Source organism: Notolepis coatsorum, assembly GCF_963971535.1.
Source record: "Notolepis coatsorum genome assembly, chromosome: 12".
Classification (NCBI taxonomy): Eukaryota; Metazoa; Chordata; class Actinopteri; order Aulopiformes; family Paralepididae; genus Notolepis; species Notolepis coatsorum.
In genome coordinates, this window is record NC_140176.1 from 56365874 (window position 1) to 56384840 (window position 18967).

The window sequence follows — 18967 nt, forward strand, 5'->3', positions numbered from 1 at the left end:
CACAGCTGAAGTCCATTAACGGCTCCAGATTACCAGGGAGTTCACTCAGAATCTAAAACCAGATCACACACACACCTCTGATTTTCATCGCTCCCCACTTCAAAGGCTATAGTCCGGGGTGCAGCGGAGTGCCGTAGCAGAGGGGCTCTCTGATCACACGCACGCACACACACACACACACACACACAGATCCTGGCAGAGGACGAAAGGGGAGGGGGCGAAAACATCATGGAACGCGAAGAAGAAGTACCCCCACCGCCCCCTCCCCCCTTCGCCCGCTGCCAGCGTTTGTTCCTAGAGCTCTGAGTAGTTGGACTCCTCTCTAATCCTCGAGCAGGAACGCAGAGGACTAGGGATTCATCTCCTGGGGTCGGCACAGGACTGGGATAGATAACTGGGAACAGAGAGAGAGGTCTGAATGGGGCCTTGTTCTGTGCTGCTTTCCCCATTTTTCCATCTGTCCCGCTGACGCGATACAGTACACACTTTGTTTCCCGTACAGACACAGTGGAAATGTAATAATGCCCTGATTTACCCCCCCCCCCCCCCCCCCCCCCCCTCTGGGATAGTAAAGATGTTATTGCTTACTGCAGATCCTGGATGCGGTGTCTTTGGATTAAGTAGAGGAAGAGGGATAGGAAGGACAGGGAGACAGGGAGACAGACGGACAGACAGGCAGACAGACGGACAGACAGACAGGCAGGCAGGCAGGAGCCAGTCCTTTAGTCTCCCTGTTATGTTAAAAATTACCGCTTGCGCGCAGACAAACACAGGTTCTACTCTTGAGTAGGAAGAAGAGGAAAAGAAAGGTGGCATGGAAGTCGAGAAACGGGCGTTGAAACTCGAACGAATGTGCTGAGAGACAGACAGAGACACGTGTGTGTGTAGTTTGTGTGGAGGGAAGGTGGTGGTGGTGTGTGTGTGTGTGTGTGTGGTAGTGATGTGACGATTCATCGATTTGCATCGGTGCGCCGGCATAAACGTTCACGATGCGAGTGCACCGTGGAATAAGTCCTCGTCGGCTACAATTCAGGCTGAACTCGCGATGCATTCTTGTTGTAGCGTCTTTGCATCGGTCAAACCGATGCATTCATATAATTTCCTCTCATCCACTTCTGTCAGCAGTGCACTGTGACTGCACAGTGCACACAGCAGATATACTATTGCTTCGCTACTACAGAAGGCGAGAGCCGCATCACAGTTATCAACAACAAACAGTGGAAGTCGAGGAGGAGACATGAATAGAATTGATCAACATGGCTACTAACGCTAGTAGCCTCTGGCTAACGCCAGTTAGCCGTTCAGCTAACGCTAAACTACAGTGTTTACCTAACTAACTAACGTGTCTCTGCAACACCAGTTCCATTAGTGAGGGGGGGGGGGGTATATTGAAGATGCTTGACAACAGGTTCAAAGATAACTTCACATTTATTGGCAATTCGTTTCCTTATATCGCTTCCTCCAGGTTCCAACTTGTGTTGACAAAATGCAATCCTGCTCAGCTACGGAGAATCAGAACTCTCTCTCTCTCTCTCTCTGTTCAATGATTTAAACGTTACAATATAAATACTAATTGGATAGTTGATGATAAACATTTAATTTCATTATCTGAAATATTATAAAATCATTAAGTCCGCTATCCCTTTGTGTGTGATTATTATTGTCTCACAGTAGTGTGTATACATTGTGTGTCTGTGTGTGTTTTAGCTAAAGTGGATAGAAAACACAGTACTATGCAAAGTCTTCTTAGGCACCCAAGAGTTTTTATATAAATTGTCTTACAGTAGATTATTTTATTTTTAATAATAATATAAGCGGCATATAAGGAATACAACCAAATCATGTCATACCATAACATTTTATCATTATTTTGCATCGTGTTGAATCGCATCGTATCGCCCCGAATCGCATTATGTTGAATCAAATCGTATCGAATCGTATCGTATCTCAACAGGGGTGAATCGTATCGCATCGCCCGGTGCTTCAAATGTATCGTTAATGTATCGTATCGTTGGCACCGTATCGAGATGCGCATCGCATCGGCCTCAGTGATGGAGATGCACGTCACTAGTGTGGGGGGGTTTGTGCGGGTTAGGGATGAAATGAAACAGCACTTGTGGAATGCAAGGGGTGAAAGAAAGCTCCAACCCGAGAGAATGGGTTTTAATTGGCTGCCTAGAGACAGTTGCTTCGGGGCGTGCGAGAGCAACAGTATGGAGAGAAAGAGAGACTGAGAGAGATCACAGACACGTCACAAGGAGTTTGGGAACTTTTCACTCGTTCTCCCTCCGTCTCTCACCGGCATACCTCATGTGAGCTCATACACAAACTCAACTGTTAGCTGGTCGATTCTATCAGAGCTTTGGTTTGGCCATTTTTTTACCAAACAAACCAGCTAAACCCCTTTTCGCCTTGCTCTCTCTCTCTCTCTCTCTCTCTCTCTCCTCTCTCTCTCTCTCTCGCTCTCTCTCTCCCTCTCCCTCTCTCTCTCAGAGTACCCGTGCTCCGGCATGCTCGGCATGGTGTCGGGGCTGATCACGGACGCCCAGATCACCGCGTCGTCCCACACGGACCGGAGCTGGGTGCCGAGAACGCCCGCCTGCTCACCAGCCGCTCCGGTGGACCCTGCTGCCCCAGCCCCAGCCCTTCACCAGCGAGTGGCTCCAGGTGGACCTGGGCGAGGAGAAGCTGCTGAAGGGCCTGATCATCCAGGGCGGCAAGCACCGCGAGAACAAGGTGTTCATGAAGAAGTTCCGACTGGGCTTCAGCAACAACGGCTCCGAGTGGAGGATGGTGCAGGACGCCAGCGGCAACAAGCCAAAGGTGAGGCACGGAGAGAAGAGGGGGAGAGGGAGAGAGAGAGAGAGAGAGTTTGTTCATTTTCCATCGTTTGGATTGAGGACCATCTAGATGAAAAAGTGAAAAGGGTCTGTACGCCGTTTGTCGTCAACGCCGTGGGGGAAAAAACCCGATCTTGCTACGCTCCCCTAAAAACGGTTTTCGGAAATTCATGATTGATTCGTATTGTGATGCATTTAGTAAATCCTCTGTAGTCGTGAGTCGTTCGCCGGCCGCTGCGAGCCCATTTCAGCAGTACTTTAAATCACATTAAGATAAGCATCTTGAAGAGCGCGCCCCCCCGTCCCGTTCCTCCGCGCTCTCGCTCCTCTCTTTCTGTATTCCGAGCGCATACGCCGTTTCAACCCTTTCAGCGGAATTGCAACCTCTCCGGAGGAGGAGGAGGAGGGGGAGAGGTGAGAGGAAGCAGGGGAGCAGGAGGAGGACGAGGAGGACGGAAGAGAAGGAGACGAGAGGAGAGGAGAGGAAGGAGAAGGTGCAACGCACAAAACCGACCCCAGATGTGTCCGTCGGCGGTGTCACGTGGCTTCGAAACGTGTCACATGTACACACACACACACACACACACACACACACACACAAAGAGAAAGCACAACACACACGCCGAATCCGTTGCACACACACAATGTATTAAAGGGACACGCGCATGCATGTGCACACACACACACACACACCTTCCTGGGTGAATGCGGCAGCAGCCCGTCCCCAATTACAAGCATCTCTGACAGGGTATAAATCTGATCCAGATGGCCTGATGGTTGATTTATGAAGGGAGCCAGGAGGATCCATATCCCCCCGTCCACTTAGCCTCATCTCTCCCCCTTCCCTGCCTCATCTCTCCCCCTTCCCTGCCTCAGAAGCTCCCCGCATCAAAGGCGCTCCTCCGCGTGTTAACACCCACTAATCCACGTTTATCCATCCTCCATCTCCCTCATCTCTCTCTCTCTCTCTCTCTCTCTCTCTCTCTCTCTTTCTCTCCTTCCGCCTCATCTTCTTTTCTTTCTTCTCCATTCCATTCCATTATTCCTCCGTGGTGAGAGGCAGATCAGAGGCTGGGGTTGCCTTTGACCGAGGAGGTAGATGTCATGCTGTCCTACCAGCCCGCCGGGCTTTTAGACGTCTGCAAAGAAGTTGGAGAAATCTGGTCATCATCTTCTGTTTCCAACCATCCTCCCCCTCTCCCTCCCTCCCTCCCTCCCTCCCTCCCTCCCTCGCTCTCGCTTTCAACTCTCTGGTGGCTGAGCAGAAGCAGAAGTTAGCCCGCCTCTGGGCATCTGTGTTTGGAAGCTCAGTCCAACTCGCAGCAGTGACAATATCTGTAATATTGTGCTTTCTGTCTTTTTCTCCCTCTCTCTCCCTCAGATATTTGAGGGTAATATGAACTATGACACTCCAGAGTTGAGGACGGTGGAGCCCCTGCTGACACGGTTCCTCAGAGTCTACCCGGAGAGGGCCACTCCCGCCGGGATGGGCCTGCGACTGGAGCTCCTGGGCTGCGAGATGGAAGGTACGCATTGGTCGGCCTCAAACCGAGAGCGCCGCGGGCGAAGACGCAGAGAAAACGACGCCGATATATATTATACTGACATGTATTTAAACACAAGACTCACGTCACAGATTACGTACGGGTTCAAAGATACACATTTGACATGTGTGATATTGTGCAGGCAATCGTGCATGTGCACATGCGTGGAGACATGCATTCGCACGCACACACAGAGACACACACACATACACAGACACACACACATACACAGAGACACACACACACACACAGGCCGATGTGCCATTTATCATCTCGAGTGTTGACAGGCTCTGAAGCAGCGGCGTGTTTTTCTGCTGCGCGCGGGGGTATTTAAAGATGAGTTGGAGGATTCCCCCCGTAGAGCCGACAGCTGTCCAGCTCCCCATGGTCTCATCCCTGGGAGGGACACTCGTCTGGTCTCTCCACGCTACATCAAAGCACAACCCATAACCATAGCCACTCATATCGTACGGGGGGGGGATCAGATGAAAGTCCACCTACCCGGGCAGGATTAATGCAGACGAGCCCCCATCACGTCCTTCCTCTCTCCCTCTCTCTCTCTCTCTTTCTCAACTCTCTCTTTCTCCTTTTTATTCACACGTTCAGTCTCCCCCTTTTTTTGATCCCAGTCTCACTTAGATTAAAATGGCCCTCATTTCCTCCCTCTCTCTCTCTCTCTCTCTCTCTCTCTCTCTCTCTCTCTCTCTCTCTCTCTCTCTCTCTCTCTGCCTTTGTCTGTCTGTTTGCCTCCCTCTTCCTCTTTCTGACATTAGCTCTCTCTCTGTCTCTCTCTTCCTTTATCTCTCATTCTCTCTCTCTCTCGTCAGCCTCGTTTGTCTCTGTGATTGCCTTTCACCCGCGCCTCTCTCTCTCTCTCTCTCTCTCTCTCTCTCTCTCTCTCTCTCTCTCTCTCAGAGCTCATTTAGAGTTAGCAGCAGCTCAGCAGGGTAGATAGTGCTCTAGCGGGCAGGTCCTAAGTGGATTTACATATTGGATTTCAGGAAGGCGTCAGGGCCTAGCCTGTTGTAAGCCATGGAGTCCCGCCGGGAGCTTTAGTCTGATGATAATGCTTGTTTTCACTCTTAATGCCAAACACACACACACACACACACACACACACACACACACACACACACACACACACACACACACACACACACACACATACTGTACATACACACATACACGCACACACATATACACTCACACAGGTTCTACTACTACAGTACTAGCGCTCACTGTGAATGCCAAACACACACAGGTGCTAGAACTATTACACGCATGCATGGGTGCGCGTGCGCGCGTGTGTAACTCCCCTGACGCAGCAGTGACCCCAGCCGTGACCTTCTCTGCCCTGAATCTGACAAGGGCTGATCTGCTTCATATTTCATCCAGGAGAGGGAGAGATTAGTCCACTGGCTCTCACACACACACACACACACACACACACACACACACACACACACACACACACACACACACACACACACACACACACACACACACACACTCAAATACACATATTTCTCACATTTTACCTATCTGTCTCTGTCTCCCTCACTCTCGCTTTCTGTTTTTTCTCTCTCTTTCTCTCTCTCTCTCTCTCTCTCTCTCTCTCTCTCTCTCTCTCTCTCTCTCTCTCTCTCCTCTCCCTCTCTCTCTACATCCTCTATCTATCTATCTCTCTCTCTTTCTATATCCTTCCTGCCTTTCTCTCTCCCTCTCTCTCTTCCCTCTCTCTTTCTGTTTCTCTCCCTCCCTCTCGACCGGGGAAGCCCGTTCATTATACTCTAACCCACACACAGAGACACACATACACAGAGACACACACACACACACATACACACATACACAGAGACACACACACACACACACATACACACATACACAGACACACACACACACACACATACACACATACACAGAGACACACACACACACACACATACACACATACACAGAGACACACACACACACACACACACACACACACATCACACATACACAGACACACACACACACACATACACAGAGACACACACACACACACACCGCAGGCCGGCTGTGTGTCAGCGGAGCGCGGAGTGGATCTGGTCCCGTGCCCACATCCAAGGGCTCCATTGGGCCATAATGATAGGCTGCTGAGTCAGGGCAGGGGCCCTGCCTTTAGCCAATCCCAAGCCCTATCTCCCTCTCCATGCTACGGTGCTATAGCCCCAAGCACCAGGCCGTGGCCCTCTATTTATACACACCAAAACCTCCACAGCCCGATAAAAGGCCAAATTGGGAGGAGCAGGCCGAGGCTTGTATACAGTATTTCAGGTTTGGTTTGGCTCTCTGCGTGTGTCGCGTGTGTGCAAGCAGCCCGCGCAAACCCAACAGCTGGGCATCAGAACGTGTGGCAAGGTCTCAATGTAATCAAGTTCTCTCTCCCCCTCTCTCTCTCTCTCTCTCTCTCTCTCTCTCTCTCTCTCTCTCTCTCTCTCTCTCTCTCTCTCTCTCTCTCCCTCCGTAGCTCCTACTATCCCTCCGACCACGACGCCGCTCCCCAGCACCACGCCGTCGGACGAGTGTGACGACGACCAGGCCAGCTGCCACAGTGGCACAGGTGATGACTACGACGTGACAGGTGCTAACATCGCCCTCATGAGACTGCAACTTAACCCCCCAACCTCCCCCAACCTCCCACCCCAAACACTCTCCATCTGCCGCTCCTCTCTGCTTGACTTCTGCTAATCTGCCCGCCTACGTGCAGGCTCGAGAGCAAGCATGTGCGCTCACACACACACACGCACACACACACACACACACACACACACACACACACACACACACACACACATACACACACACTATTAATTAACTGCAGCTGCAGTCCCCTTTCCTTCACTCTTTCTTCCTCTGCTAACTAACATGAGAGGAGTTTTTCACGCACACACACACATACACACACACACATACCTGAACACTCTTTGTCACCTGCATCTATAGCCCTATCACCCAGACACCTTGTTCTCTTCCTCCTTTCATCTCTCACCTGTCTTATCCTCCTCTTCATCTTCCTCTCCCTACTCCTGCTCCTCTCCTCTCCTCCAGCCTTGCACTCCACTACCCCAGTAACCCGCTGAGCATGCACACACACACACACACACACACACACACACACACACACACACACACACACACACACAGACACACACACACACACACACACACACACACACACACACACACACACACACACACACACACACACACACACACACACACACACACACACACACACACACACACACACACACATGCCTGCACTTTCATCCTACTAACTGGCTCCCACTAACCAGCAGTCTTCAATGATGAGCATGTCACCTGTTTTGTTTTATCTGTGAATAAAGAATGGATTGTATAAATGTTTGTTTGATTGGAGGAATAGAGGAGAGGTGCGTTCGTCAGCGCCTTGCCGAATCAGGAGGGGGACGGGCATGTGACCAGAGCTAGCGCGGTTAGCGCGGCTAGCTTCAGTGCATGTATTTAGCGACTGGAGAAGAGTGTCGCTGGGCTATCTGCTGCGCTATGCTAACTGTGCTACACTGTGCTGTGTCATGACAGGCGGGACCACGGTGACAGAGACCACTACCCCTGAAGTGGACACTATCCCAGGTGAGCCTCCGCCCCCCACTGTGCTCTCAATGTGCAGCTACACAGTATAATAAAATAATAATAATAATACAACTTTATTTGTATAGCACCTTTCATACAGAAACTGCAGCTCAAAGTGCAGAAAAAAAGACAGGCATAAAATTTGCACATAAAGTGCAGACATAAAATCACAGTTTTTCACATTAGGATCTAACATCCCAACAGGCCACCTTGTTTATGGTTTGATTCAGTTAAAAAAAATTGACAATAATAAAAAAGAGTAATATAGAATATAGTGCAAAATAGTGCAATACTATAATGCAGTAGTGTCGGCATCGTGAACCTACCTCTTGCATCTCATCTGGCTGTCTTGTAAAGGTATACTGTAGATTGTGGCATCGGCCATCCCCTTGAGTGTTTTGAAACGGTGATGATGAGCGATGTTGAGCCTCTGGACTTGTTTTGAAATGATAGCCTTAAGGTTGATCAAAGAGGGTCGCTTGGCTAACGGATGCATCCTGGGGGCAGTTTTCTGATGTGAGGCTGAGAGGCTCCAGGAGGCCGCTATAGTGGAAGTGAGGGTGTGTGATGACACAGGCTGAGAGGCTCCAGGAGGAGGCCGCTATAGTGGAAGTGAGGGTGTGTGATGACACAGGCTGAGAGGCTCCAGGAGGCCGCTATAGTGGAAGTGAGGGTGTGTGATGACACAGGCTGAGAGGCTCCAGGAGGAGGCTGCTATAGTGGAAGTGAGGGTGTGTGATGACACAGGCTGAGAGGCTCCAGGAGGAGGCCCCTATAGTGGAAGTGAGGGTGTGTGATGACACAGGCTGAGAGGCTCCAGGAGGAGGCTGCTATAGTGGAAGTGAGGGTGTGTGATGACACAGGCTGAGAGGCTCCAGGAGGAGGCCCCTATAGTGGAAGTGAGGGTGTGTGATGACACAGGCTGAGAGGCTCCAGGAGGAGGCCCCTATAGTGGAAGTGAGGGTGTGTGATGCAGGTCTAGCTGATGATTAGCACTGGGCCCCTGCTGCTGCCATCTCAGCATAATCACTAATTACTCGGCTAGTGCACACATATACGCGTGCGCACACGCACACGCACACACACACACACACACACACACACAGGATAGCAGGTAAACGGATGCAAATAGACTCACACACAGGGCTGTGGTGCTGTCTCCTAGTGTGCTGATGAGGTGTCAGGCAGCTGAGAGGCTCTGCCCCGGTCTGACCTTGGCTAATGGGCCACAGAAGCCCCCCCCCCCCCCCCCAGTCCATCAGCTGGCTCCATGACCTGTCTGCAGCAATGATAATAGATGGAAATGAGGATAGATTGTGTGGGTGTGCATCCCGAGGGGGCAGGGGGTCTTTTAGGGTCTCTCAGTTCTTGCGTATTGTCCAGCCGTCCGCTTGTGTGCATGTGTTTAGTCGTGTGATTGGCGGCGGCTGCACTTTCCATTGGGATAGGGCGAAACGCGTCCCCTTGTTTTCATCACATATCAAAGTGAACCGCGCAGCTGCTCGTCGCGCCCGCAGTCTGTCAGTAGTTTTGCTCCAATTCTCCCGAGAACAGAAGGAGGGGAAAAAAACAAAGCGCTTTTAATTGGGAATGGGATTTCTCTAGGAAAGGGAAAGAGTAGTAGTAGCATGACGCCTGGAATGCGGTTCCATGTGGGAATTCCACCCTTTGTGTTTTAATGGGTAAATAGATTCGCTGCCTGCAGAAACTAGTTAAAACCCTGCTATTATTAAAGGGAATATTGGCTCATATTTTCTATCCTTTGGAGAGCCGCCTGACTGTCTCTCGCTCTCTCTCTCTCTCTCTCTCTCTCTCTCTCTCTCTCTCTCTCTCTCTCTCTCTCTCTCTCTCTCTCTCTCTCTCTCTCTCTCTCTCCTCTCTCAAAAGATGCTGCATACAGGGTTTTAAGACCATAGCTGGCACCTCAAACACATCTCCCTCCCTTGCATTCCTTGGAAGTCTTCCTTTATCCTATTTGAAAAACTAGGCTTGCCGTTGCCTAAGCTCTCACCCACCCACCCCCCATGGTCCTCTTTGAGCGCCGCATGTGTCTCTGAGCGGCGCATGCGTCTCTGAGCGCCGCGTGCATCCGTGGGGGATTGTGTCGGAGGAATGGGGGGCTTCTTACAGTGAATATGGCTGTGTCTTTAAACCTCAAGTCTCATTAAACTCCGAGGCTCTCTGTGGGGCGCTGTGGATGCAGGACACACTGTCCGATCCCCCTCCCCCTCTCTCCACCTGCCATCTCAGTGGCACCCTTTACCTTCTCTTATAAGCTGTGTTATATTTATTAAGAAGGCATCATTAAAGCTATGCGGCCTGCATGAGGTCTTAGCCACGGGCTGCCTCTTTTTCCTGTCAGGTCCTTTACTTCTCTTTTCTCCCTCCCTCCTCGCTCTCTCTCTCTCTTTCTCTCTCTCTCTTTCCCTCCTGACTTAGCTGTTTTTACCTTCCCTCCAGCTGTTTGACTCACGCTCCAGCTCGGCAGTGCTTTGCTGCCCTCTAGTGTTCGTCTTTGTAAGACTTATAGCCTGAAGTTCAATCATAATATACCCTTAGGTCATTTTTTCTGTAAAGCTTCGAGCTCTTGGCAATATATCTTCCTTTGTCTAGTAATATTGTAGGAGGAAACACGACGACACATTAATCTCGTCAGTGGTCTAATGTATGGCCTACGATGATGATCCTAAAGATGAACACATCAGGGCCGTAAATCCTTCCTCGGCCTCGCCTCCTCTGAACCCTCCTCCTTACCCGTGTCTCCTCCCCCTCGCAGCCTTCCTGTGGTTCGCATGTGACTTCGGCTGGGCCAGCGACCCGTCCTTCTGCAGCTGGACCTCGGAGGACACAGGGTCCAGATGGCAGATCCAGTCCAGCGGGACCCCCACACTCAACACCGGACCCAACATGGACCATACAGGTGAGGGGGGAGGGGGGGGCCACGGCCGATACAGTAATCAGTGAATCAATTCACGCATACATCCTATTCCTCCTAATCACTGATATTATTATTTGCTGGCACATAAATATTATATTGGTATATTGATGGCGGGTGATGCAACAGATGCTGTCCCCGTTCTTCTTCCTAACCCTCTTGTTATGATCTGTCAATCAATGTATAATCAATGACTTCAGTATGCAATTTCACAACGTGTAGGTTGAATGGTCATATAATATGCATTCAGAAACTAAATTAAATCCCAGATCACTTGCCTCCTGGAGTGCTCTCTCTCTCTTAACAGCCCTGTATGTCTTGTAATGTAACACCGTATGTCCTCTCTCTGTCTCCGCCTGCAGGCGGCTCAGGGAACTTCATCTACACGCTGGCGGCGGGGCCCCAGGAGGCCGAGGTGGCTCGGCTGGTCAGCCCCGTGGTGAGCTCCCCCGACACCGACCTGTGCGTGTCCTTCTGGTACCACATGTTCGGGCCCCACATCGGCACGCTGCACGTCAAACAGCGCAAGCAGACCGTGGAGGGCCCGGCCGACATCCTGCTGTGGACCGTCAGCGGTCACCAAGGCAACCGCTGGAGGGAGGGCCGGGTGCTCGTGCCGCACTCCAGCAAACCCTATCAGGTAACTATTAACCCTCGAGGCAACCTTTAAAACACCCACCGCCTGTCTCCCTAGTGACCGAAACTGCGATCTCAGTAAAACATATCTTTTTCATGTATTGTTCCAATTCTCTTTCATGAATATCATTATTAACTTCAGTCCTCACCATACATATCGAATATTTATCCATTTTCAGGATTTTAACCATTTCTTAAATTAGGGTTAGGGTTAAGATTGGGGTTAGGGTTTGGGTTAGGGTTAGGGGGTTAGGTTTAGGGTAACCCTAACCTGTCCAGTTCTGCGACTAGGGTGAATGGTGTGACACTTGTTGTTCACGCGCTTAATATTGATTGTAAAAAAAAAAAAACATGGATTATTGTAATGTAGGTCAAATATGTGATACTGAGCTACTTTCCTGGCATATACATAAAATCTAGCCAACACTATCCACAAACACACGTGAAGAAAACCCTAACCCTAACCCATTTGACCAGAATTGCGACAAGGGTGACCCAAGGGTTAAGTCAGTGTTTCTCAAAGTGGGGGGTGCGCCCCCCTGGGGGGGCGCAGAGGCATGACAGGGGGGGCCTTGAGATTTATTTAAAAAAAAAAAAAAAAAACATTTTTTTTGGATTACAGAAAATGATCACTAAAGTGCAATCTGTTGCAGCTGCACTGTTCTCCATGAAAATACCATTTCTCAAAATCTGAAAATCATTATTTAATAAAACACAGAAAAGGATCACCAAGTTACTCTGGATAAAAAAAACCTTTACAGACAACATTGAGACAAAGCTTCCTGACACATCTCCATCCAAACTCATGGAAGAACTATTTGAAATCTCATCTGATACCACCTGGAGAGCTAGTTTCAGAGTGTGGTGCTGAGTACCAAGTATCTCATCTCATGGCCCACCAAGTATCTCATGATGCAGCAGTTAAGGTGTTGATACCATTCAGCACCACATACAGTATCTGTGTGAAGCTGGCTTTTCATCCATGACAGCTCTGAAAACAAAATATAGGGCCAATTTGAAAGGTCACGATATTGGTGTTATTTCAATAAATTTAAACATGGCCCATTTCATGACTATTTTGTTGGGGCGAGGGGGGGGGGGGGGGGGGGGGGCAAAATATTTTGGTCCGCCAAAGGGGGGCCTGACAGAATAAGTTTGAGAAGCACTGGGTTAAGTGACGAGCCGTTATAACCCGCTGTCAAAGACAATAATTGACCTATCTCAAGCCCCGCCCTCTTTTCTCGATCCTCCAATCACAACAACTGTTGCTTCTGAGGGAATTGGTCGATTTGGAATAGGTCAATTGTAGAATAAAGCAAACCATTTCCTGCTGTATTTTGGCCACTGTGGCGCTCAGGAGGTACGGTGGCTGAAAACTCCCTCTCTCTCTATTCAAGGTGGTGGTGGAAGGGCTGGTGGAGAGAAAGAGCTGGGGCGACATCGCCGTGGACGACATCAAGATCCTCGACGGGCTCAGCATGGCCGACTGTAAAGGTAAGGGTTCTGGCGGCGCATACTTTTCCCTGAAGTCCCTGGGGGGGGGGGGGGTAAACAAGTGCATTTTCAATTATGCTTTCTATGTTTGTTCTTGTGTTGTTGGATACAATTAGACTCACTTTCTCTCTCCATTTCAATAGATCCTGATGTCCCCACGGAGCCCATGGTGCCCGAGGACCGTCTCAATGAGATCAGTAAGTCCTTCTTAACGGTCCACTAATCGACGGGCCAGTTTACAGGGGGTTTAAACGTCAGAGAATAGAGGGTCTATTGTAACGCTGTGACTATTAACAGCCACGCTGTGCTTTTCACCCTATGCTACACAGTTGTTTCCTCGACACGGATATCTCCATCCTAGCACGTCTCACTCACCTCCTTCTCTCTCTCTCTCTCTCTCTCTCTCTCTCTCTCTCTCTCTCTCTCTCTCTCTCTCTCTCTCTCTCGCTCTCTCTCACTCTCTCTCTCTCTCTCTCTCTTTCTCTGTTCCCCACAGTCGAAGAAATCACCGACTACCCTGACACTGTGGACACCAACGAGGTGATCAAGGGGCCCGGCAACATGCTGAAGACCCTGGACCCCATCCTCATCACCATCATCGCCATGTCCGCCCTGGGCGTGTTCCTGGGCGCCATCTGCGGCGTGGTCCTCTACTGCGCCTGCTCGCACGGCGGCATGTCGGACAGGAACCTTATCGGCCCTGGAGAGCTATAACTTTGAGCTGGTGGACGGTGTCAAGCTAAAGAAGGACAAGCTCAACGTACAGAACTCGTACTCCGAGGCGTGAGATATGCGTGTGTGTGTGTGTGTGTGCGTGCGTGTGTGTGGGAGAGACTGGGAGAAAGTGCAGAGCTTCGCGGAGCACGCACAAGACTGTAGGCAAAATCCTCTCGCATATCCGCGAGCGCGGGCGTGGCTAAAACGGACTGCTGCCGCGACCCCCGCTCACTGGATGAGGGACAGGTTCAGGAACCAATGGGAGGTTTGGACTGATCCATGCTTTTTTTCTCAGGAGCTGCAGTAAAAAGAACCTACCAGTAGGGGGACACTGTGTACAAAAATTAAAATACAGAAGAGGAAGAAGAAGAAGTAGAAGAAAAAATATGTACAGATGATTTAGATGATATTTTAATTTTTCTATTTTGATTTCCATTCATTTTTACAATCGGATGCTGGTGTTGAGACCAATTTATTATAATGTTTAAAGTATTTATCGTTTTCTGGGAGGAAACTTTTTTTTTTTTATTACTATCTTTTTCGTTTGTTGTTGCTGTTGTTGTTCTCGTTGTTGTTCTCGTTGCTGTTGTTGTTGATGAAGGCTGATGTTTGTTTTGGTGTTTTGAACGAGAATTATCTTCAATGAACCATATCTGGCAAAAACTGTAGACTTGCCCCCATGGTGTGACATACAGGGTGTGCCCAGAACCTTTAATCTTGTCCCCCCGAATTCCCCCGCCCTTTACCCCATTAACCACCGCCCCCCGCCCAACCCCCCCACCCCCACCCCACCCCACCCCCATTTCTCCCCCCAAAGTGAGGGTCCCCACCCATGGCAGCGTATGGTTCTGACAGTGCCTTTAGTAAAAACTTTGTTGGCCTCCTCTGTTTTATTTGTAAGTGTAGATCTCTTATGTTAATGATGACACACAAAAGAAAACAGGGGGGCACATATCTGCAAAACAGGATCCAATCCGTCACGGCGCTTTGTTTGTTACTATTGTTTTGTTTTGGTTTTTTTTGTCCACAACCACATACTGTAAATACGTTTTAATATATTTTATTGCCCTTTTTAAAGAAAGTAAAAAGGAAAAAAGAGCTGCAGTATTCCTTTTTTTTGTGGGTTGTGTGAGTGTGTGTGTGTGTGTGTGTGTGTGTGTGTGTGTGTGTGTGTGTGTGTGTGTGTGTGTGTGTGTGTGTGTGTGTGTGTGCGCGCATGTTGCGTGTGTAAATACAATCGTCGGACTGTTTCATGAAAGGTGCAGTGTTCCATTCAGATTTTTTAGATTCCGTTGCTCCTGAGAAGAGTGAGATGTGTGTGTGTGTGCTTGTGTGTGTGTGTGTGTGTGTGTGTGTGTGTGTGTGTGTGTGTGTGTGTGTGTGTGTGTGTGTGTGTGTGTGTGTGTGTGTGTGTGTGTGTGTGTGTGTGTGTGTGTGTGTGTGTCATGCCGGTGTCACAAAGTTTTCAGTGCACATTCAAACAGACATGCTCCTTACAAATGGCCATAACCACTGACCCCCTGACCCTCATATGTCATCATTATAAGGATTATAGCAAGCAAAAACCGAAATAATGGACTTGAATAATGACAGTACATAACTACATACTCATTTCAAACCAAGTGGAGCATCTCTCTCTCTCTCTCTCTCTCTCTCCTCTCTCTCTCTCTCTCTCTCCCTCTCCCTCTCTCTCTCGGCTTGTCTCTGCTGTGTGCCAGACTGGATACACAAAATGAGAGATTCACGCATTCGCACAGCAAGGTTCATGTCAACTGGCATTGGAGGCACGATGTGTAGAATGTCTGCCAGCATACCAAAAAACTATAAATAAAATAAACAACAACGACAACAAAAGAAAAAAAAATCATCATTGCTTTGCTTCGGCCAAGGACTTCTAGACCAGCCTGTCACTTCAAGCTAACCTGGGTCCTGGTCAACCTAAATGCAGCTTGTACGCACTTTGTCGTTATCAAAGCCCTCTTTGTGGGCGTCTACTAGTGACAGTGGTAAACACCAACTGCCTATGCTATCATTACCCAGTGCCAACGCGAGACAAGTCACTCAAGGTCCGCCCAGTGGATATTCTTTCCACTCATGCTGTAATGTAGCGTACGGGGCCTTTGAGCCTCAAAAAGAGTTCACGTGTTTCACGTGTGGCAGCCATACCGTTGTGATGTCAGAGCCGATGTCATATAGAGGTAAAGGACGCTGGTACACCGGGGGGAGGGGTCAAGTGGTGTCACCTGATTTAGCCCCCCCCCCCCCCCCTCGTTGTCTTTACCAAAGGATGCCCCCCTCCACCCCCCCCCCCCCCCCCCCCCTCTCTCTCTCTCTCGCTTCAAGGGGCTCTTTCCAGCACACTGGGACGCAGCAATGCAACCACATCTATCATTCACTGCAACTGGATATCACAGTCGACTGACATCAGACAGCCCCACCCCCCGCCCCCCACCCCCCCTAGGAAACGTCAACAGCAAGGGTCAGAATGTGATGACTGTAGAAAAACGACAATGTGTGGTGTTTTCTTTTCATTTAGTTTCTATCTATTTTTAAGCTTACAATGAGGTGCGTACATCAGCACGATGTGGTGCTCTTTGAAATCTCTATTGAGACTCTTTATTCGCAGATTGATGGAAGATTGATGGATCGGAGAGATCCTCCACAAGGGTGTTTTTGGACTACAGGGGAGAGGGAGTCGGTGTGAACCCGATGTGAGATTGACAGTATCAGGACATTCGGGGGCCCTTAGTTCCCAGAACTCAGTGTTTTTTTTGGTTTTGTTTAAAAAAAAAGAAGAAAAGAAAGAAAAACAGAAACAATCAGAAACGTGGGCCTGAGAAAGAGGAGGTGTTGTTTGCATCGATGTGCTTTGTATGTCGTGTGCTGTGGTGAACACGTGTCCTAGCTTGGTTCATTCTCGGATTTCGACGGATCCCCACTCTCCGCGAAACCCTCACACAGTACTGTCTGCGCTTTCCAGCTCCGGAGGGCCGTAGCTCTGAGACACACCGTCCGGTAAACGTAGAGGAAGACGATGCTGTAGCGTGGACTCAGAAAAGAAACAATGTTGCACTGATAAATATATTTAAAAAGTTTATGTGTTTATAGCATTCATTTGTACGAAAAAGAAGGGGAATAATTAAAGACACAAAAAACATAATCACTTTTTTTATATATAGTTTCAGATTATGTGATATAATTCTGAAATGTACAAATATTGAGATGTTTTCATTCTTGAAAAAGGCATAACAAATGTTCCAATAGTAATGTATCCCCTCCTCCATTTTACTGGCATATTATCGCTTCGTTTTGTACTGTCATTCAAATTTTGTGCCGGTTCTTTTTTTTCTTCTTTTTTACGAGAACAAAAAAATACTTTTATTTTCAATACTGCTTCTGTAATTTGCTGTTGTAGGGAGAGAGAAAAAAAGATGAATAAACAGCAAGGCCTTAAAAAGCGAAGGGAAGATTTGTATTGTGACCCCCTGACCCCTGACCTCTGACCCTGAAATCAATCCCCCGCTATCTCTTTGCACCCATTCCAATCTGATCTACATCACAGCAGTGCTGCAAAGGGTCCGGCCAGTGGCCTCATCACTACAGCAGGAGGATCCACGGTGCTGTATACACACACACACGGCTGTGTCATACGACATGTGTTATTAGCATCAACATGATATAAACGTGCTGACGCCGCCGCGGCCGTGATGTCATCAAGGATGGTCTGTGGAGTCTTTGTTTCGCTCGCTGCATTAGCAACCACCACATTCCAAAGATTCAACTCAAATAAATGGCTTCTTGATAAGACGGACACTATGGAGGTTGATTATTTCATTGGACGTTTGATTATTTATCACTTTAGGTAGACAGACAGACAGAGATGGAGAGAGAGAGAGCTACAGTAGATGGAAATACATTGTAAATCTCCCGGGGGAAACGAGGGAGTAAATTGTAAGGTAACTTCCCTGCTGGTGTCTCCACAGCATACAGCATAAGATATCATTTTACGTCTCTTTATTGCCAAGGACATTTTTCCATAATGCCAGGATTTTGCCTCTGGCATCTAAAGAGATAGTTCTGATTTTTTTGCTTACCAATGACACTGTTGGTCGGTGGAGTTCTTCCTCAGCACAATCCAGGCAGTTCCTCATCCTAGCTCCAGCTAGTTAGCCACAATCCAATGCAAAGTCAACGGAGTCACACTCCTGTCTGGTATGGTATGGTTTATTAATCCCCGAGGGGAAACATGGTTTGCCACCAGAGTGCATACAAATACACAAACAAGAAACAATTACATACAGTACAAATTACATAACAGTAAAAAGAAGAGAAGAAGAGAGCCTCTCAACACAGAGCTAGCTGTGTTCGTTAAAGAAATTAACCGCAGCAGGAACAAAGGACCTTCTCAATCGCTCAGTAGATCAGCATCAAGGCATCAAAAATCGCTAAATGAGCTTCGCAGAGCATCAAATATACTGTACAGAGAGGGTGGCCTTCAAAAGATAGAATGGTGTTCAATTTAGTCCTAGTTCGCTTGGCAATAATGATCTCCAAGGAATCAGGAGGGAGGCCAATCACTGAGCCAGGCTGACTGTGGCTAGCTGGAATTGACTTTGCGTGCACTGCTGAGACGATTCCAGTGAGCCTCATGTCTAGCGTGTGTTTGTGTGTGTGTGCTGTGCTGCTACCTCTTTGGATATTCAACCTTGGAACCATAAGACTTTGGTTTAGCACCACACACACACACACACACACACACAAACAAACAAACAAACAAACATACATTGGGAAACACACATCCCTACATACATCCAGATGGATGAACTGCCTGACCTATAAGCCCCAGATCCAGAGAAGTCTTTCATGTGCAGCAGGATCCTTGGAGTAGTAAACAGCGGTGGAGATGATGGCCTGGCGCAGAAGGGCGGGTTCTGACCACTGATGGAAACTGATGTGCAGCACGTTGGGCCCGGCAGCTGCTCGCCTGGTAGTCTATCATTACACTAAATTACACTTAGTCCTCAGACATTTTCATGGACCCTTCGGGGTTAGTGTGTCGGTCCATGTCTTAAAGCAATATGCGTGTGTGTGTGTGTGTGTGTGTGCGTGCGTGCGTGCGTGCGTGCGTGTGTGTGTGTGTG

At 48.9% G+C, this 18967-nt stretch overlaps 1 protein-coding gene across 1 annotated transcript; it reads left to right on the plus strand.

The window, feature by feature from the left end:
- Positions 1-228: 228 nt before the first annotated feature.
- nrp1a (neuropilin 1a) lies at positions 229-14585 on the plus strand (the record flags this gene model as incomplete). The annotated part of the gene is given in 13 exon segments (XM_084325838.1): positions 229-286; positions 2494-2583; positions 2586-2615; positions 2618-2823; positions 4222-4366; positions 6900-7013; positions 7994-8044; positions 10821-10964; positions 11342-11619; positions 13013-13109; positions 13253-13306; positions 13606-13799; positions 13801-14585. Coding segments are annotated over 13 exon segments (1557 nt in total). The 3' UTR covers positions 13897-14585.
- Positions 14586-18967: the final 4382 nt, after the last annotated feature.